The sequence below is a fragment of the Balaenoptera ricei genome, chromosome 12 (assembly GCF_028023285.1).
Source record: "Balaenoptera ricei isolate mBalRic1 chromosome 12, mBalRic1.hap2, whole genome shotgun sequence".
NCBI classification, from domain to species: domain Eukaryota; kingdom Metazoa; phylum Chordata; class Mammalia; order Artiodactyla; family Balaenopteridae; genus Balaenoptera; species Balaenoptera ricei.
This window is the reverse complement of record NC_082650.1, coordinates 87,461,989-87,484,280: the sequence shown is the minus strand read 5'-3', so window position 1 is coordinate 87,484,280 and position 22,292 is coordinate 87,461,989. Positions and strand designations below refer to the sequence as shown.

Genomic DNA, 22,292 nt, shown 5'->3' with positions numbered 1-22,292 from the left:
CAACTGACAGATCATGAAGGTATTAGTTACCTTTTTTCAAGGATATCAGATGTGTTAGCACCAAGAATGACCAAAGGATCTTCTTTCCACTCAGGAGGATTTGAGTCCCAAATCCAACAATCGGGACAACAAAGGGGGTCACAGCATATCCTGTTCTGCAGGCTCCTTCCTTCACATAAGACGTATATTTACCCAGAAGGTTTCGGACAAGTTCCTGAACACAGCCCTGGTGAAGGACCCCCAGGTCCTGAAGTTCTCGTAAGGTCATGTTTGTGAGAGACCAGAAATCACATTCTTAATCACATTACATGCTCTACGGGGAAAATGAAAAATGGCCCAGCCTCTCAGTGGATAATGAACTAATGACATGATTTACTGTGACCCAGCACTTCGCATTTGTGATTTGGAGTTGAAGTAGATTTCACGGAGGGAAGGTCCGAGGTGTCAGAGGTGGTGCCGACTGACAGAAGAGTAGCATCTTCTTACTGAGAGCCAGGGGAAAAGCCACAGGGACTGAACTAGGGTCCACCTCGGACCGTCATCTACCTCAAAACGCAAAAGTGCATTTGTTACGTTAATAGTAGTACCAATAACTAACATTTCTTGAGCACCCACTAGAGCCAGAAACTGTCCTAAGCACTCTACATGGATTGATTTTTCTTTAATTCTCAGAATTAGCCTCTCCGGGAGATGTGATTATTGACTATTATCACCCTTTCGTAAGTGGGGAAATAGGCACTGGGCAGTCAAGAACTTGCCCGATGTCATAAAGCTAGTAAGTGACAGTCAGGACTTGAGCCCAGATGTCTGATTTATGGAACCCAAACTCCCAAGAGTCCACTTTCAGAGGACTCACTTTAGAGGCGGAATGGCCCTAAAAGCTCTTGTTCGGGGACTTGATGGATTTGGGAAACTGTCATCTGAGTACGTTTAGGCGTAGACAAGGGGATGTGAGCTGACCCAAAGCCATAGCCCCAGCTCAGCTGGTGCCTCAAGGAGACTGATAAATATGGACCCTTTGAGCCTGCGCAGTAAAGCACCGAGGAAATTGCACGCTTCAGAGAGCTAGCTTTAATTTTTTCAAGAATAATCTGTAACTCCGATTTTTCACTAAATAATGTCAAATATTCTCTCAATGAAAATGTTAACAAAAGCACAGAAAAAGAAAGACCAAATTTCCAAGTGGTACCAGGAAGGGAGGGGCAAGGGCTGGCAAACGGCAGAAAGGAAACGGAAAAGGGCAGGTTTCAGGGCCCTGAATTGGGAAGTCCACGAAGCTTTTTAAGAAATCAGATTTAAGTGTTAATCCCAAGACCAGCTGCGACAAACTGAACCATTGTCATAAGGGAAATGCAATGAGGGCCAGGCAGAGATGCCAGAGATGCCTTGCCCTACCTTACCACGCGCCCGCGCAGATGACAGGTGTGCTAAAAAGCAAAACCACCCGTGGAGCCCCCTGGGGCGGAGCAAGGGCCCAGGAGCACCAGGCAAGCCCGAGGTGAGGCATAACGCGCCCCCTCGTGGCAGCCCGGGACACTGCACAAATCCAAGCTGGTCTTTCTCGATCTTCCCATTTTTAAACTCAGAATGGGGTTTATCAACAGATTTTTTTAAAAATGAGTCACCAGAAATGATCATATATTTTTGATAAAGGAAAATCGTGCTAATAGTGCAAGTTGCTGATCCAAGAACTGTTATCTGTCAACCAAATGCTCAAAGGAGAAACTGTTAGTCTCTCCTATAAATACATAGATAACTAAGTAAATGGTAATGACGATATTTTATCAGCTTTCAAACCTCCTATTCCTACCATTGATAAAGGAGAAGAGCACTCGGTAAATTCTATTTTCCTTTTCTCTCTTCTAAACATCCATCAATGAATCCAGACTTTATTGTTTACTAAAATCTTCTCATCTTGGTCCCATTGAACTCCAACCAGATTTTCTCTCCTTTTCCAATCATAAAGGCTTCCTTTTCCAATCACAAAAATTCATCAGTTTGTGAAAACATCTCGACAGCCCGTGAATCACCGTTTTAGAAAGGCAGTGTTAGAGCTATCTCCAAATGTATTCGTATTTTTTAAAAATTCTTTTAAATGAGAAAGCCAAACCCAGGAGCAATACAATGGATAATTAGAAAGCAATGATGCTTCAGGCTGCAATTATAGCCACAACTGGCTATGTAAGCCTCCGGCAGAATTAGAAAACGATCATTTCTTTTGCTAGATTTCCCTCAACCAAGTTTTCCAAATCCGCTGTGGGAGTGTGGGCCACCCCCCTGCACAAGCCCCACCTCCCCGGACTGGTCTCCCGGAAGCTTTGGGGCCCTTCCTGAGCCCTGGCCCAGCAGTGATCAGAGCGTTTGCTGGGAGACTGCAGGCCATTCATGCTCTTCAACTGAACTGGCTTTCTGCCCGCGAGGCTGCTTCTGTGGTTCGACCTGGCAGACATTCCCAACGTGCGGCAGCCTGGACTCCGGCCACAGAGCAGCCAGTGTGTAAAGAGAACAGACGGCCAGTGAGAGGACCCGGGCTCTCACACAGAGGCCACTTTGTCACCTTGGTCGACCCAGCTGGGATGCGTCCTTGGGCATGACTTTCGTGAGTAGGAATGTTCAGGTTTATTTATTTGGGGACGTGGGCCTCTGGAGGGTCTGGATGCCTGAAGGAGAAGCTTTTAGAATAAAATGTCAGTTACTCCCCGTGCGTCACGAATCGCTGAAGACCTGGACTCGTTTTCCTGCTGCTCTGACTTTTTGGTTTAAAAGAAAAGAAGAGGGAACTCTCAACTGGGCTAGAAGTGGACAGGACCCCATTCATTCAGAATTTTATAACGAGTGCATTGTGGTTGGACCTTGACACTATTTTTTAAAGTATTTATTCAAGAAAGTAATATTTCAAGCCCTGACATGTATTTTCTCTCAAAGAATACAGACTTGATTTACAGACTATTTAACTCTTCATTAACGTTGGTCCTGAAAGATGGCCGCCAGCCATTATTGCACATCACATGATAAGCACAGGCAAACAAAGAGCAAATCTGTAAAATGTGATCCAATTCAGACCAACCACTCGCTACCAAGGTCCCACCCCATCCTGCCCATTCTTACCTGGGAGACCTGAAGCCCCGGGCAAACCTTTGGGACCTCTTCCTGGAGGGCCACGATCACCTCTTTCCCCCATGTCACCTGCGTTTCATTAGAGAAATGTTATTGATCCATATGTCTATAAAAGTAAAGTTCCATATTTTTAAACTTAAAGCAAAGCCTACATTCAGAAACCAAAAAGTAGGAAGTTGCCACAATGTAGGTCGTAGTAAGTATGTAGCAAGGCAAAAATCAAGTTAATTATATTAAGAGATCTAAGGGGGAAAAAAATCAAATGATCATATCTGTAGATGCTGGAAAAGATATTTGACAATTAAACATGCATCCCTGATACAACAGTCAATAAAAAAAGACTCAGGCTATTTCCTTAACATGATAAAGTATATCTATCTCAGCCCTGAAGCTGGCATAATGCTTAACGGGAAGCACAAAGAGCAGCTTCATTATAGCCAGAACATTACAAAGATGCCCACTTTATCATTATTATTTATTATTTGGTTTGAGCCATCCCTAGTTTCAGATGATATGACTGCTTATCTTAAACCCTAGAAAATCAACTCAAACTCTACTAAAAGCAATAAGAGAATTCAGTAAAGTAGCAAGGTACAAAATACATGGAAATCAATCATTTTCATATATACAAACAACAATCAGTGATAAGATGTAGTGAACAAAGATCCCACTTGTAATAGCAACGAAATTATCAAATAACTAGGAAAATAAGTTTAATCAGAAATATGCAGATCCAACATGAAAACAGATCCCATTTGTAATAGCAACTAACCATGTGTGTTTGCAAGACAGTTGATTGAATTCGGGGATTCGGCAGCCACAGAACAAAGTTACATGAATTATCCTGGCCCTGCAGAGACCAAACTTAGAAACTTGGTCTCATTAACAAGATGACCTAATACCTTAGTTAACTGGTCCTAAATGACATATGCTGCTCCTAGTACAAGACCAGTTCTACTATCCCATTAGAATAGTAGTATATTATTATTTTACTACATTGTTACAAGATGCAATAGCATTTTGCAACAAATTCTATACATAATCACTTTTTCCACATATTCGCCCAACCTCATTGAATATTGACAGGTTTGTTACCATTTAAAAAACAAAGTCACGTGCACAACAAAAATAGGAAGAACCTCTGTACAACTATCTGCGCATTTGTCAAATAGTCAAAAGTCTCTAATTGTGACATGAATGTTTAAAAGTTACCACACTTTAACTTTAGCTGTGAATGTCCTTGTGTGAACATTTTTATGGTGAATCAACTACATTTTGAAAACAATTTAAATTTTATAAATACTGTGAAAGGATGTACAGCTCAGCTTGAACTCATACATAAACTAGTTGTTTCTTATACTCACCATCAATATGGCCTTACTGTATTAGGAAGATATGACAATTAGCATTTTTAAAACTAACAGCTTAAGCTCTCTTGTTAACTTAGCAATTTAAATATGTCATCTTATAATTTCTGAGGCTGGCAGTGAGAATGTGCCACATTTTCTGAAGACACGAGATGAAGATTATAAATTAAAATGCAACTTTCACAGCGATCGTGACAGTTAAGCACGCTCTAGCATGAAGCCGCACCAACTTCAAAATGTTGTTTGCGAGGAGTAAGACCACGGGCTCTTTAAAAGGACTATTTTATATATCAATATATGTTACCAAACTTATAGGAAAAGATGGAAATAATGGGCGAAGTGATGTGAGATTTCCGGAGAGATATGAAAACTCTTAAGGAAAAAAATGGTAATTCTAGAACTGAAAAACACAAGATCTGAAAGTAAAAATTCATTGGATGGGATTGCCAACATATTTGGACACTGCAGAATAAAGGGAATACAGACAGCATGGTGACAATAATAAACAGCACTGTATGATAATATAGAATAACATTTTCTCCAAATTAAAAAAAAAGACCCCTGTCTTAGCTTTGAAACTGGTTTTTGGTGGTCAGTCATGGGAAAACACATTTTCGACGAGCCCCGGGACAGAGCCACACTGCAACCTGCCGCAGCCGTCGTGTGTCGGCTCTGCTAACCCCCAGGGTTAATCTACTTCTTCAAACACTGGTCACGTCTTCCTTCAAGACATAGGAAACCTGGCTCAGGGAACTAAAGTCCACCTTTGTTAGCCTATTGTCAGAAAAGACATATAAAAAGCTTGTAAAATAAGCTTTGCATAAGGTATGAAGGGAATAGACAGTTTGAATCAAAAAATAGCTCTTTACAAACAGAGTTGGGGAAACTAGAGAAATTCTCATTGCTCCAAAATTGCTATCGATTTCATCTATCTGGAAGCTATAATTGATGTGTCACCTCCAGGTGAGCAGATTAATACTGGAAAAGGTGAGTCTCAGATATGCCCGGTGTACCTTCCCAAGCCTTCGTTAACATGGGGACACGTCTGCTTGCCCCCACTGAAAGATCTAAAAATACACACAGCCTTCCTCAAAGGGGCTTAAAATTAACAAACCATGAACATTTAAAAAGAGTACTGATGACATGAAAGACTGACTTAATCCTAAGTAAAGTGGACCCAGGGCCAGTCAGATGCCTCTCGTGTTTCTGCTCAAGCATCACATGAAATGAACACATAGCTCTAATGCGTTTGTGTAAAAGTGTGCAAAACATGTCGATGAAAACCAAAAAAATACACAAACATGATGGAAGCTTTCAGTACGGTCTGAGGCTTTTTTCTACTAGCTCCTGTTAAAAATGTTCCACTGTGTTTTTCAAAGTAACTTTTTAGGAAGAAAACAGTGATTTGATTAAGACATAGCCTGAACTGTTAAAAGCTTTAGTAAAACTTACTTGTTTTAATAAAACTTATCTACAGAGCAATTTCGCTGGAAAAAGACCCTCAAAGCAACTCTATGGCAAACCAAGACTTCCACCATCCCTCCTTTGTTAAGCATGAAAACAAAAAAGCAACAGGTGACAATGAAACACGTCTCTTCTCTGATTGGTGGAACAGTTAAGTTTCAAATGGTGGAGTGTTTATTCTCAAGGAAAATTTGTTTTACTACCTTTGGGTAGTAGAACACTATGTGTTTTCTACTAAGTAGGACTACTAATGTATGTGGTGGACAAGAAAGGTCAAGTCCAATTACCTAAAACCATACAGCTCCAAATGTATGACAGCATCGACTGAAACAGAAAATCTGATTATTCCTTTCTGCCCACACCCCAAATCTTAAGAAGTAGAACTCAGTGGAAATGCTGTTTTAAAGGAACCCAATGCCAAGAAAGGTATGGAGGAGGGCGGGGCGAGAAAGTTCTTTAGCAAAAAGAAAAGAACTATCTCACTTCTAGATTACAGGCTATGTCATAAACACTGCAGAAAAAAATAGGAGGAAGTCCCTTGTAACATCGAACTCTGCTTGATGAATGAACTTCGTGCCAGAGACATTTCCCAGGTTCCAAATATAGAAATATATTTTTCTTCCCTTCAAAATAAGGTTCACTACTGGAGCCAACCCAGCCCAACCCAGACACAATTCCACGCTGCGATTCCCAGCTTCCCGGAAAGTGCCCAGATCATGTCACCTTTGTTTCCAGAGCTTCTCAGCCCTGATTGCTTGTTCAGATAACCTGGGGAATATTTTCAAAGCCTGGGGCCTAGACCAAGTCAATCAAAATCTCTGGGAACGGGACCCAGACACGAGCAGCGTTTAAAGCTCCTCGGGTCAGTCCCGCACGGAGCCCAGGCTGGAGAAGGCAGCCCTTGGCAGGCTCTCCTGGTAGAGCAAGTGCACAGACATTTTCCTGTCTCAGGAAATGAGATGGGGCTTCAGGAGTGGGCTCCTACTCACTCAAAATTAAGATCGGCCCCAAATATGGAGACTTCCTTTTGGCCAGAGAAAACAGGGCTGTGATCCTCTTGGCCCTACAAGGTGGCCTTCCCTGGGAAGGCGGGAGCTTGCCTGTCGGGTAAGGACCACCCTGCACTTGGGCATTTCCCCTGCGGGCCCCTCTCTGGAGTTGCTGACTCAGGGGGTCTTGGGTGATGCAGTGCTGCAGGGACCACTCTTTCGGAACCGCTGTACTTCAGTTCACTTTAGTGAACTCACCAAGGCAGAGGAGGCATCCGTGGGCTGGGGCAGCACAGGGCCAGCCCAGCCAGCAGTCCGCCCACAGCATGGAGCTCCCTAGACTGGTTTATGGAGCGAGCGGAGCCCGACCACGGGGAGAGCACCTCCGCTATGGATTCCTGAGCGCAAGCTCAAAGCAGGACCAAGATGAATGAATGGCTGAGGGGTTCTTTCAGAGAAGAGGTCCAGTTCTCTTTAAGGTGAACTTGGAGCTCTCTCCGTATGATTTTGTCCAGCCTCCAAAAACATGGAAATCGTGCCAGGTTTACAAGAGGCCCCAATTAGGGCTCATTTTGTTTTTTTTTTAACACGCATCTCTGCACATGCCAAAACAAACAAAAAAAGTAATTAACAGCACTGTTCCAGCTGAGGGTGTCGTGAGCCAAACACATCAGCCATTCATCTACAGATCCAGAAAGGCATCTTGCTTGACCTCTGACCATTAGCACCATAATATTTATCCCTAATTGGAGCACCACTGCCTAAGAAACCAAAGTCCCTCTCTTGTTTTTGATGCCACGTTTTTCTGAAGTTCCCGCAGAGAGCTGTCAGTCGCTCATCATGATGCAGAAACTCTGCACTTTTAGTCCCTTCTGTCGATTATCCCAGGCCCACCGGCCCCCGTGCTGACATACTCACATCACCTAGCAAACAGCATCAGAAGCAGCCAGTTCTTCTGCAAATTCTGCAGAATACCTAACACACTCACAATCCCGCTTTCCTACAAAATACTGGTGTCCAGGGCTTAACTTGCTTTAAATAAAAGGAGAAGAAACAAACTCCCTCACACCCTCTCACATGTTAAATAAGGAATAAAGTTGTACCTCAGAGCCGAAAATTAAAAAAAAACCAACAAAACTGATATCCAGTGTCACTCTTTAAAAGAAGAGGGAGGCGGCTTTGACTCACGCTCTGATTTTTCTGATGTCCTGCTAACAAATTTTGTTACTTGAAGTAACAGATACAAACATTCGAGGGCCAGTTGCCGTCTTAGAAGAGCTCTACAATGATATTAAGGTCTCAAACAAACAAACAAACAAACAAAACTTTAAAGATCCTTTACCAGATCCTGTAAAGTTTATCTTGAACTATAATTAAAGCAGTGTAACTGTAAAAGATCAGTACCAAAAGTCAAGAGACCTTAATTCTGGTATTGGGTCTACTGTCGTCACACACCAAGGTCAAGAAAATATCAAACGATAGTTCTCTAATCTTTACCATCACCACAGTAAAAGAGAACAATCCATCTTCTTGTCTCATAGATACCTGGCCCTTTAGGACAAGTGAATTCATCTGAAAAAAGCCAGTGTGTGTTCCTGGTTCCACGTGGACAAAATGCCTTACCTTTCGCTCCCCTCAAACCAAGAGCCCCGGGGGGGCCCTTCATGCCCGGGAGGCCTCGAAGTCCCATCTGGCCTGGGAAACCGTTCTCTCCAGGGGGGCCTGGGGGACCAGGGGGGCCAGGCCGCCCGGGGAGGCCCGAGGCTCCGGAGTCTGGACGCTTGAGACTTGCAGCCATCTCAGCAAAATGCTCTAAGAGATAATAAACAAAACAGTCCAGGGAAGTCAGAAACATGAAAGCGATTCAAACGAAAAAAGAACTATTTCAAGTGTCTTTTTTCTAAATGTGTCACCAGAGCTTCAAAACTGCTGGTGAGGCCTGAATAAAGCTGGGTCATTTCCACGGGCTTTCTGCCAGGAAGTTTCACTGGTGCTGCTTTGTTCAGCCCTCCCTGGATGGATCTGGTCCTGCTGCTGTGAGACAAGGGGATAAAAGACCTTACACTTCAGGGCTGAGCGGTGTCCAAAGAGATAAGTGTGTCACCTGAACCTGGCTGGTTACCTGAAAAGCCAGGATGAAAAGAAAGTGAGCTTCTCAACACAGGAAGAAGTGGACATCCAGAAGCTTCTCAAATGCAAGGACATTGTCCAGAATTAGTACTGAGATACCATTTGAGACCTAGGCTCACCTTTTTAGCTTGGAGATATTAAGTAATATGAAATACCCTGAGGATTCATGACTTTCTATTAATTCTCCTTCTCAAAAGTTTTTCTGTGCTTGGAAGAGACACCAGACATTAAAGAAAGCCTGCTTCTTAGGAATGGTCACTGCCTGTCTTAAAAATTCATAACTGTGTAGGGTCTTTCAGGAAGCATTAAATAGATTAAGAAACATCCACTAAAACCATGGAGAACAAGAACATTTTCCCATTAAAATAGGGGAAATACTTTAGTGTAATTTTTTTTTTTTAATTTAGGGTGTGAAGGAGAAAATGAATTGGAAACACATTTCTCAACAAGATTTTTAAATTGTTCAAATGCAAGTATCCTAAGTTGGCCTTATTTAAGTAAGAGTTCACATAAAGTCATAATTTTCTCAGCACTTAATGTTTAAAATGGAAATATTCTTTCAAGATAAGATGTCTGCGATATTGGTTTTCAAATATAGCGGGAACCATTTCATCCTGAAAAAGTTTATGATTCTACTAGACAAATTATACTACCTCCTGAACACACAAAAGATGAGTGTTTCTTCATGATAGAATTGGTTCCAACCAGAATCAAATAATAAATAGCAATCTCCACAGGCTTCTTCTGGGCAGAAGTCTGCCAGTTACTTCTCATATAATCTATAGAGAGAGCCTAGGTCAGTGCCAGGTACACACCAAGTGGTAAGATATTAAGAGGGGAAAGAGCCTCAGAATTTGTGTTCCAAAGGGGGGAAAAAGTGTCTGTATCTGTGTGTGTGTGTGTGTGTGTGCATGCTTTCTTGTAAATTAACCCCACTGGCAAAAAAAATCCAGGCGAGCCCAGAAAGGTAATATTTTTCCTTGAGGCTATAAGCTACTGCACATGGCGAACCACTGAGTTCAAAAGACATGTCACGTTCTATATCACCAATATAGAAAGCATAAAATAAAGATATTTCCAAGAACCTAAGTTATTTAGCCTTTATAACATTCTTTGGAGAGTTTGAAGAAGCCAGATGTATCCAGGAATTATAAAATACTAACATAAAACTAAATCAATGCATTTAAAACGCCAGAACAAAAAGAATGAGTCCATAGTTTAAGTATTGAGGAAGTTAAAAATCTAAACATTAAAGATGTTAAAAAAGAAACCTATTATTTCCTTAGCACAAACGCATATACCGATTAACTAGAACAGACGTGAAATTGCTGTTATTCAAAATCCCCCGCCTTTACAGCACGCAAAAAGCCAAGCGGCGATGATTTATTTACCTCGTATGACTCTCATGCAGACCTGCTTAATGTGCTGGTCCGTTGGTGCCCTGCCCTGGGACAGAAGAGACAAAAGCCAGTTTGTACATGGAACCACAAAGGGGACATTGTTCAATGGTAAACCGACAGGCTGGGCAAGGGACCAGGTGGCTGGAACCAGAAGAGCTGGCCCCATGCTGCTGAGCCGCTGAGGTCTGGTGCTACCCCCGCGCCCCCTGCCGTGGGATGGCATCTCCAAAGGGAAACCCCAGGGGCTGCCCAACACTCACGGGAGGGCCCTGGATCCCGGGCAGGCCGGTGGCGCCCTGTTCTCCCTGCACGCCTCGCGGGCCAGGTGGTCCTCGCGGTCCTTCCTCCCCAGGCAGCCCCCGGCTTCCTTCGGGTCCCCTCAAGCCAGGCTCCCCGGGGTTACCTGCCTGGAACACAAGGACACGCTGTAAGTCCAGGCTAGACGCAAGGAATGCGTCTGCTTCACGTTGATACAAGCGCTGCCATGAAACTGCGGGTTTACTTACGCTCTGTCTCCCAAGACGTGTTTGCTGAGAGCTTACAAAGCCTCAAGGTAAACGTACGTAATGCCACACAGCAGCTCTCCAATCTCTTAGAATTCCAGCTCAAGGAAACGTGTTAAAGATCTTTCTTTGGGGTATGGTTATTATTTCAAAATGTTAATGGGAATAATATATTTTAAAACCACATTCTTCACACTTGAAGTCACTTCTAAGAGCACGTTAATTTTTAATAAAACGGGTTAACTTTTTCTGGCCACAAAAAGGCCACTGAGTTCACAAGACATGTCACATTCTCTATCACCAATATAGAAAGCATAGAATAAAGATATTTCCAAGAACATAAGTTATTTAGCCTTTATAACATTCTTTGGAGAGTTTGAAGAAGCCAGATGTATCCAGGAATTATAAAATACTAACATAAAACTTAATCAGTGCATTTAAAATGCCAGAACAAAAAGAGTGAGTCCACAATTTATCTAAGTATTGAGGAAGTTAAAAATCTAAACATTAAAGATGTTAAAAAGAAACCAATTATTGCCTTAGCACAAAAGCATATACCAATTAAATGTTTCTTCTGAAAGCAGACCACTAAAAAGCATCTTTAAAGTCCTCATCTACAAAAACTGCTTTACAGAGAGACTAAATTAATTCACTTTTTCTTAAACTACCTCTGGTGGAATTTGTGGCAAAGTAGTTTCAGCGGACTGTTGTTTTCAAAATAAAAACGAGAAGATAAAAGCACAGGAGACATGGAGGGAACACCACTGCTCAAGATCTGAATGTTCATAAAGCAGCTCAATCCTGCTTCTTTTCCATATGCAACATTTATCTAGGAAAAGCCAACTTGTTCAAAAGCTCACATGTTTTAAACTGAAGGAATAAAGGTGATGATGCAAGGCTTTCACTAGACACATCTAAAGAAAGCTCACGGAGTGTGCTTCTTCCAATCTCTCTTTATACAAAAAAAAATTGATATTCATCTTAGTCAACCTGTCAAAATTGCCTCTATGAAGAAATTATGGCTTAAAAGATTTCCAGAATCAGGGTCAAGGGGGAAAGCTAAGGATGTGTTATGGAACGAAGGCTGGGGAATTGTCGGGTGACTGGTATGCAAGACCATAGCAACTTCTAAAAAACCCGGAGGAGAAGCCAAAATGAATTCAGAATGTGCTAAAAGAGCTGGCGGAAAACAAAGGAGGCCAAATCAGAGTGTATTACCTTGCTGGCAACGTCTGAAATTTTGCTAGAACAAGGAGCAGGGCATTTTTGATGAAGAGATCAAGGGTCAACATGACCAGGACGTCACAGGGCCCTGGGTCTTTGGGTATTATCTTGCTGGCAACATCTGAAATTTTGCTAGAACAAGGAGCAGGGCATTTTTGATGAAGAGATCAAGGGCCAACATGACCAGGATGTCACAGGGCCCTGGGTCTTTGGGAAAGAATTCCTCACTTGAGGAGGGATACGCTGATGTAGAAACCAGAGTGCAGACCTCACCCACTTACCAGCTTTGTCTTGCTGAAATCACTGAGAAAAGGAAAAGCTTTTCTGTTAGTAACTCTTTTCCCCTGATTCTGGGACGGTGCACTTCAATTTCATCTGTATTACTTGGGTAATGTCAGGAAAGACAGGGGTAGGAGGGGAGGTAATGAATCAAGAGCTCATTCCTAGTATTATATCCAAATTTAAATGAAATTAACTCATTTTCACACCTGCATTGTTCATCCACTTTTTTCTTTTATAACTTGACTTCTCACCTTGGAACATTACTGATTATTTCTAGACAATGAAGGAGGATTTCCATTACCAAATTCTATCAAGGTTTACTCTTTACATTGTTCTCGATCCTAAACGATTTCTGTCAAAGATTCTTAGGCATAAAGCTGTTATTTGAAGCTTGAGACTGTCACGTGGTGTTTAGAGGCAGTATGTAAACAGGTAAGATAATACAATATAATAGTTTCCATCTCAGTGCTGCGTGAAGAGCCCAGGGCAGGGCAGTGTAACCAAGGCTGGGTGGGTCCTCCCGGAGAAAGCTGAGCTGAGGATGGTGCTAAATGCTTAGGTAGGAGGTACTATTCTAAGGAAAGAGAAAGAGTGTCCTGGACTAGGAGAAGACCACAAGGCATTAAACAGCATATGGCAAGTAAAAAAGAACCACAGACAGATGACATTCCAGAGAGGTCGGACCACTTCATCGAAGGCTTTGTATGCATTTGCTAAGAGTCTGAATTATTCTCTAAAATGTTATTCTTAAAGGGTTTTAAGCAGAGGAGGAATAGATAGTGGGCTTTATCTTTTCATCTAGATGGCATTGGCTGTCACGAGGATAACACGTTGGACCAGGACAGAGAGAAGTCGGGGGCGGGGATTCCAGAAACAAGAAGACTTGGAGATTAATGGAAGCTGGTGATAGATGCACTTGAGATTGAAGTCTGAGCTTCCTCCTTTCTCCTTGTATTATCTTAAATTTCTTATTTTATTAGATGTGCGTTCCTTTCAGATTAGCAAGCCATTCTAGATTTGCTATTAATTGATTCTAGAATTCTGAATACATCTAATCTCTAAGGACATCAGTTTAGTTTCTGTAAAATGATAAATTGAATGAGATGGTTATTTTCTCGCTCTAATAATTATCTGTATTTTCTTAGGTATCGTGCCTATATCTTACTTCCCCAACGAGAACACACAGAAGATTAAGAAAATTACTGAAATATTTGCAATGCTATGACTGACAATGAAATTCACTCATGTTCTTGTCACTGCAAAGCACAGGTCAGTTCTTATAAAATAACCCATTTGTGTAAGAAATTACGATGTATATTCAGTGAACCACTTATAATATGAAAAAAAAAAAAAAAACTTCCTTTAGAGTGATTAGGTCAAAAGGCAGATCCATTTACAGTGTTGTGAGGTTTTTTCTTTGGACTAATCCACTACTTAAAGAATAAGTTTAGATGTTAATTTCCTTAAAGGTAAGTCCTTTTAGAATTGAATTTTCTAGAATGATTTCATAAAGCAGAGCATTGCATTTTCTATAGCTTTATTCATATTTTTATTTTTTATACTGTTACTGTTCATTATACTTACAGATCCCTTTGGGCCAGGTAATCCTATATCTCCCTAAATCAATAAAACAAAATTATATTAGAACAATGTTTACTAAAAACTCTAAAAATGTTATCATGCTGCCAAACTCAATAGAAAACCATGAACAGAAGAACCATGACACCACAGAAAAAAATTAGATTCACAATTTGGATTCTGGTCCCAGCTCTGCTACTTAACTTCAGGACCCAGTGTAAACCTGGTAACCTCCCAGCCTTTGGCTAACTTGTCTGTTAAATAATAGGGTTGAATCACAGCTCTCCAAGGCTGCATTCAGATTTAAAATGCTAGGTGTGGAGAACTGAAATGTGCAAGTCAAAAGACATTAAGCTAGCATGCTGTTATAAAACATAATAGACATTTAAACCAGATGACTTCATTTCTGAAACTCTAACAATATTTTAAACTCATCCCCAAAAGTCTATCAAACCAAATATGCATGCTCTTATGCTTAAAAAAAAACCTTGACTATCTCCCACCACTAGTTCTAGGTATGAATTCAGCTCATCTTAGCACGTCAGTGCATGTCCACTACAAAACAGGATGACTTAAAACGTCCCCTTAAGGACCTCCCTGGAGGTCCAGTGGTTAAGACTCCACGCTTCCAATGCAGGGGCCACGGGTTCGATCCCTTGTAGGGGAGCTAAGATCCCACAAGCTGCGCAGTGCGGCCAAAAATAAAGAAACAAAAATTTAAAAATAAATAAATTAAAAAATAAAACATCCTCTTAGCTTATAAAATGAACAGTTTCAACAGAAAATAAAATTGAAATCACCCTTTTTCTAATTTACTTAATAGTTAGGAAGCTTTGCCTCATTCGGATGTTAACTGAAATCCTAAAACTCTGAATAAAACACTATCAGCATTTTCTCCTGTACTAAAAGCTCTCTGAAACTATTTTCTGAGAATTCTGTCACACACACACCCCCAAAGGACCAAGCATAAGTTTCCACACGAGGTCCCGTTAGATTGTCTCTTAACCATAAGGATAAGCCAGCAGACCTAGCAGTGCTGTGGAGGTGATGACTTGCTCTCCTCCTCCCCGCCTTCCTGGAGATTTAGCAGAAGCCTCCCCTGGAGTTGGAATCACTTCTTTGGAGGGTCTTAGACTCCAAAAGGCCGTGGAGAATACCCACGGTCAAACTTGGGGGCCTCAACTCTCTAACTACAATAACCTATAATACAAACTATAATAAAGCTTTAATTTTGTTTCCGTGATGGGCACTTTTCATAGACTTGTCTACAGCCATATAAGAATCACCTTGAATATCTAGATGGAAAACCACAAGAAAACATGCCCTCCAAAGGGAACGCTTTGTCCTCCCAACACTTAAGGCCACGTCTATCAATGTTGGCGTGTTTCCCCTCCACTTTACTTGATCTTGGGTGCGATTCTCGGGGGTTGTTTTTTAGCTTATGTAAGAAACGTATTACCTTTAAAGAAGTCAGCAAGGATAGCAAGGTCAGAGAAAAGAAAAAGTATGTATGTTTCTAATACAGTTCAAAATCAGTGAGTCTCCATCAATAACCAGAAAAAAAAAAGTGTCTTACGAGTTCACCCTTTTCTCCCAGTTCTCCCTCTTCACCAGAGGCACCCTAAAAATTAAAAGTCACATTTTTAAAATTCTTAGTTCCTTGGCTCAATTTTAACCAGTCAACATTGAGAAGCATTCAAAAGTCCCTGCGGTGCCCCCCAAGATCATGCAGAAATACGAAATGATCTCAGTGGTTTTCCTATCTAGCTGTCAGGGGCTTGTCCAACCCAGAAAACAGCCCAGAGAAAAGCCAGAAGGTGAAGTTGACTTTCTGCTAAAGTTAAGGATTAATGACTATATCCAGCAATTTTATAATTAGGTAATACTTAAAAAGGGCTCTTACAGTTGAAAAAAAAAACAACCAAAAAAAAAAACACCAGGGCAAGGACTAACTCTAATTCACATGCATTGTTTATTTGCTAAGGGCTTGGTAAAGAAAAAACAAAACATTATGATGCGGCTATGGAAGGCCTCATCAGACTGGAGTAAACCCATCTGTTGCGTAAGAGAGACAGGGCCATTCTCTGCAAAGGAAGGACCATGTGTATTCTTGAAGGCAGAGCCATCATTCGCTCCGGCTTATTAAAATGGTAGATAGGGCTACAGACCAAATTAAACCCTGCGTTTCACTCACTATGAAGTACATTGAGCCTCCACGTTCTACCCACACCGCAGATCAGCCAGTGCCCCCTGCTGGTAAAGCACATTAATGCACATTAAGCGCTGCATTTCACACGTGGCACCTACCTGTTCACCCTTTGGACCAGGTTCACCAACTACACCCTGTAATGAATAAAATATACTTTTTCAGTGTTTTGAGGTTTTTAACTATATAATTTCAAACGAACCAACTCCCCTTATTGGGCTGGTGAATAGGAACAAGTATGAATAATCCCCATCGCCTCACCACCTAGCAAGAGTCAGGTCAGACCTGGAGAAACTGACAATTGTCCAAAAAAATCACTGGCAACCTGAAGTGTCCTCTGATCACATCCATGTCAAATGTAATTAGTAGGACTGGAAGTTTAGAACTAAATAGGAGGTGTGATTACAGCTGAAATTTTTACTTTACTCAGCTTTTATTTTTCCCTTCTGATAAATTACTATATTAATAGATTTTTTTTTTGTTTCTTAATCTCAACTCTCAGTAATTTAAGATATCTTTCTTGATAGCTCTCTATGGTAATTTCTAGAAAAATTCTCCATTGGGCCAAAAGCGACCTTGGTTTCTCAACATAGTAGAAATCACCCTTCCAAATAAGGAACTTTCTGGACAGCTAGGTATCTTACCCTGTCACCTTTCATTCCAGGAAGTCCAGGGGGACCAGGCAAACCGGGGAGGCCAGGGCTGCCAAGAGAACCCTGAAAGACAAACACAGAGTCCCCAGAACCACTGCTACCGAAACATTGAAAGCACATAAGCCAGACGCAACCTTGGGTGTGTGGACTCCTGTCTAGAATAAATGTGCTATGTTGGTTTAACTCTGCTTCTCAAATTTGTCATTCTCCCAACTCCCAGGAGAAGAGAGCCAGTCACCCCCCGACTCCATCCCACCTCTGAGGTCCCCAGCTCCAGAGCTAGCACCCCTTCCCAACAGTGGGCTCTTTGAGCTGAGTCCCCGCCTCGCTGGCTGTGTAAACAAGCACGGCTGGAGAAGTAAAAGGCGGCATTCACACACTTGCTCTCCAAGGCCAAGAACAACCAGGAGCCAAATGTAGCACTTTGTATCTCTCCCAGTTTTCCAATAAATGCTACAAACCACGCTGATTAAAATACCCTTTAAGGGTCTCCTAGATTTAATTTGAAATTCCTCATTTACATTTTCACACATTCACATAGGAACAGAAAACAAGTAAGGGTGATTCAGTTACCCTTTGTAAATTATTTTTCTCTCCTCGCTTCTTTTAAAAAATTTATTGTGTTTCGTATGAAGCAAATAAACGGCCAGGGACTAGAAATATTACTTACCAGTTTACCTGGTAGTCCTGGGGGTCCTACTGGTCCTTGTTCACCTCTACTGCCCTAGAAACACACAAACATGATGGTCAACCAGACAGTTTGCCGAAATGCAAATGTTTAATCACTATTTCAATGAAGTAACATGCTACCTAGGTTTTTGTCTAAATATAAAGGTCACCAAAGTATTCTCCCCATCTTCAACTGAAGGCAGAGACCTTTATATTAAATGCCTGCAGCCTCCTCAGTGTTCATCCTGAGTTCTAACAGTCCTAATGCTGTTTGTTGTGAATACAGACTGTTCGATGGACATCATACCTGATACATCTACAAGAAATGGCAGTTAGGAATTTTCAGCATCTACTTCACCATCCAAATTAGATTATGGTGACTTGTGTACATGCTTTATCCTCTCATTTAGACTACATGTTCTTGAGGTATAGGTATAGTAAAATTTTGAATTTCACATAAATGTGTAAAACACAGAGTAAATTTCACATCTACAGTACATTTTAAAGCAGTATCTGGCAAATGATCTTGAACCTCGAAAGAGTGAAAAAGACACAGGACAGAGATGTTCGCCTTCAAATTACTACTGTAACTTCAAAAAGACATAAACAGTAGAAATTTATAAAGTTTCTGAAAAATTCTTTGTTCTACTCCTTCTAATCATGTCTTAAAAGATTAAATAGACTTTGGAAAGTACAATTTATAATGTAGATACACCAAAAGCAACACTCTAATTTCATTTTGTGAGCCAATATCAATTTTTTATTTGAAACTCTAAGCCCTTTGAGAAAAGGAAACACCATGAACTCTTCAATTTCTTTCTCTGAGAACTTCATACACTTGTATGCAGTCTGACAAAAGCTTGTTTCATTTCTAACACAAGTTCAACTAAGCTGAACACTGAGGTTGCTGGATAAATAATCACATTTCCTGGATGGTGTACACAAAATGAAGGTAGTCTTTTGAGTTTGTTTTTCTTTAAAATGACATGACAACTTCATATTAATGTTTAATATTTATAAGTGCTTCTGATAAGATTATCCTGATCTGACCCATATGTTATTCATTCATCTATAAAAAGAACAAAATGTCAAGATCTATAAACCTTCTGCATTTTCAGTTGCTCTAAAGGACTGAGAAATGTATGCCAAATTACAAGTCTCTAGCTATAATTTCATGGCAGTTGTTTCATATGACTTATAGGTGATTTAAACAAAATACTCTTAAATGCTTTTCAGAAACTTTTATATAAATGTTCTGTCTAATGCATGAGTTTGAATAATACATTGGTACGGAACCCTTGTGAGCAGCTTGGAAGCCAGAAGCAGTGCCCCATGAGGACGGATGTTAGAAGGATATATTGATAAGTCAGGTGAAAACCAGCCACTATGATAGATTCTTCTATGCATCTCTACACATAAAGATTGTGTTTCACCCCATTAATATGACCCAGCACTTCAAAGTTCAAGATAGATTTTCTTCAGTACATCTGCTCTGCTGGCATTTTCAAATTATTTCTGAACTGCGTCCTGACTGAAATCCTAAATGTCAATGAGATAAAATGACTTTAATTCACAGAACGATTAACAGTCATTGGTGGGAAACATAATTAATGGTGTCAGAAAGGGAAAGCAAAGTTCTCGATACAACCTCAAGTATTCATTTCTAAATAAATGAACCATTATGCCATCTTATCCAAAACAAAGATGATTAATATACTCTTTTCCTCTTCCACAAACCAAAAGGCTAAATGAAAAGAAAGGACTGTATAACCTTTCATTTACTTTTGGAGAGATTAATTATCTTTTCAGTCAAAGACAAAGATTTTCTCTGCTGGAATCTTATTTTCTCTGTCTTTCATGAGCTCTTATTATTCAGTTCAGAAGTCTTTTCCAAGCCCCGGCAGCCCTTGGTAATACCTACGAATGGCTCAGAACCCAGTCTAGCCAGCCTGCTCTGCTGACCTGTAGCCGTGACAGGGCAACACACGTGGGACCAGGGGAGGGATGGGTGAAATTACGGGCATTCACTTTTCTGTCCCTGCACAAATAGACAGCGTGTGGGTCCTCATTTTTATTTCATGTCTAGCTTGTAAATCCTTGGCTATTCTGAACTTAGGTATTTCTATAGAAATCATCCCACTGTGCAAAAAGGTAATGTTTATTTTCACAATGACCAAACAGCTACAAAAAAAAAAAAAGTTAGAGCAAGATATTCTCGTGGCCATTCTTATGATTTCTATGTGTTCTAGAAACATGCATATTCTTCCTCTAAGTTCTTTAATTTCACCTGTAACTAAGATGAACATGAGCAATTGAGATATAAATAGTAATCTCTAAAAACACACAGGTTAAACTAAATACATCCTGCAGGGAGCAATTCACCCTAACCTGGTAACAACAAGAGTGCTAAAAAAATGATAAATCTCTTCTGTTTCAACAGCTATGGTGAAACCACATTCTCAGATGTGGGCCAGAGAGGCTGGTGGGGAAATGGCTCTTCTGTCCCATGGCTTATATTTACAAACCTCTTGACAAAAGTTATGGGTTTTAACAAGAGAATCGGAAGGAACCAGAAAAAAAGGCAACATCCTACCACTGAAAATGTGAAGACCATAAGAAAATGCTCTATTTTTCTCTTGGGTGCTCTGTGCCACCATATTTATCTCCAACATGTTAAGACACATCTTCCAATTCATCCCTATCTAAGAAGCCAATCAAGGCTTAAAGAAAAAAGAAAAGATGCAGATCCTCTACCAGTGATTCCGAACCCTGGCTGTGCATCAGAATCCCCTGAGTAGGTTTTAGAAATATATTTCACTGGTGTCTTCACCACCCCACCTCCCCATTCCCCTCCGCATTCCACCCCTCTCCCCCAGGTCCTGATTCTGTAGGTCTGGGGTAAGACCCAGGAAATTGCTGGGGCTTATGTTCTGTTCGTTTGTCTTCACCAGCTTTACTTAGATTCTTGTTAAATGCTCACTGTGAAAGCTCCATAAATACTAAAATTTGCTAAATGTGTTTTGTGCCGTTAGAATTTGCCAAGCTAACTTCAAATAAAAACATCCAGCGGAACCTTGACTTTGGAGGCATTAGAGGGTGGAGATGGGGACTTGGACACTGAGCCCCAAGGCCAGGTCTGAAGTCTGGCTCTGCCATGCACCAGCTGACTCCAGGCAGGCAACTCAACCCCTCTGTGCCTCGGTCTCCTCATCTGTATAATGGGCTTTTGGGAGGATTTAATAGATACATGAAGTACTTAGAACAACGTCCAGCTCATAGTAGGCACCGCAGATGTGCTAGTTATTATGTTTATCCAAGGAATAAAGACATCAGTCAAAATGATGGTTTTTAATCAAATGTTCCATTAAACGTTCTTTTCTCTTCAAATCTTCCAAATTTCTTTAAAAGCATGAGTTATGCTTGGAAAAAACCAGTCTCTAGTCCTCATTTCTCGAGTTTCTGTCAGATCACTAAGAAGGCGCCTTTTTTATAAACAAATTCTAGGAGGTATTTTGTAAAACTCATTTTAATAAATACAAATACTTCAATATGGAAGTCTCCCTTTCAAAATGGAACTATCAGACTTCTAAAATACCACCGAAAAATGCATTTTATTATACTTGGGTTGTCATAATTATTTTACCAAAAAAATGGATTTTACTCCACTGTGCTCTAGATTGTGATGGTTGTTGTATTTGCCTGATAACCCAAAATGCTAAGTAGCTGAAGAACGAACATTATCCTTAGTACCTTGCCAGTTTCAGAACTGGGAAATTATAAATCTCTATACTCAGTCTGTAGTCTACACTAAATGCCTCTTTCTGGCAAAAAGGATGTTCAACCCAGAAGATGAGTTATGATTGCTAAAGATTGCTGCTTTTACAAACCCATTTTCATATTAACATTGGCAGATCATATTAGTCCTACTACAGGGATAATTTTTAGGCTTGCCACAGAAATATTTTTTAAGATTTATTCAATTTTACAACATTGTGTATTTTGTATTTCTCTCCAGTGTAGGTTTAAATATCCCCTCACACAGAAACAGAGGACAATCTGTTTACACCATAACCATCACAGCTGCTTCACGAAGTGTTGACAGGGAGAATATTCCAGAGTCTGGTGGGGTAGGAAGGCAGCTTAGGTCACTCAACAGCACATCATGTGGGACCTCTGTGTTGAAGCTGTTGGTGATGGGGTCAGGGTAGAAGACTTCAAGAGAGAGGAGACAGGCTTCCATACTCCACGAGTATATAGTCTTCAGAAAACTGGGGGTATATCTGTGTGGCACTCATCCCAGTTGAAATCACGAGAGCAGAGCAAACACAACCCACTCAACAAAAGCCCTGGCAAGTTCTGAGAAGCCTGGAGGAGGAAGATGGACCAGGAGCCACTACACGGTAGGACCCAATCAGAGGCCCCAGCCACCTGCTGGCTCTAAACCAGGAGTCACCCAGATGCATGTGTAAACCCAGGGGAATGTGACAGAGAAAGCCGGAAGGAAGCACAAGACAAGTGGTAAAGATACGTGCTCATACGTAATCCCTAGAGATGCCAAAACTCCAATATTTTTTGCCGTGGCATTGGTGAAAGTTGATGGAACAATGGTGAGGAAAGGGGAGAAGAGAACTTTAATTTCAAAGACAGACTTCAGTTAACCTTGATTCTTTCACAGGACACATTAGAAATAGGTTTCATTCCTTCTACTCG

General features: G+C 40.9%; 1 protein-coding gene across 2 annotated transcripts in view; it reads right to left on the bottom strand.

Annotated features, from left to right (window-relative positions):
- The window catches only part of COL9A1 (collagen type IX alpha 1 chain), an 83,793-nt gene that overhangs the window by 5,778 nt on the left and 55,723 nt on the right, over positions 1-22,292 (bottom strand). For both annotated transcript variants that reach the window (XM_059942112.1, XM_059942113.1), the window contains 9 exons: positions 17,584-17,637; positions 16,905-16,976; positions 16,362-16,397; positions 15,631-15,675; positions 14,061-14,093; positions 10,728-10,874; positions 10,459-10,513; positions 8,561-8,749; positions 3,109-3,186 (listed from right to left, as the gene is read on the bottom strand). In XM_059942112.1, the coding sequence (XP_059798095.1) occupies positions 3,109-3,186; positions 8,561-8,749; positions 10,459-10,513; positions 10,728-10,874; positions 14,061-14,093; positions 15,631-15,675; positions 16,362-16,397; positions 16,905-16,976; positions 17,584-17,637 (709 nt within the window). The remainder of the gene's footprint in view (positions 1-3,108; positions 3,187-8,560; positions 8,750-10,458; positions 10,514-10,727; positions 10,875-14,060; positions 14,094-15,630; positions 15,676-16,361; positions 16,398-16,904; positions 16,977-17,583; positions 17,638-22,292) is intronic.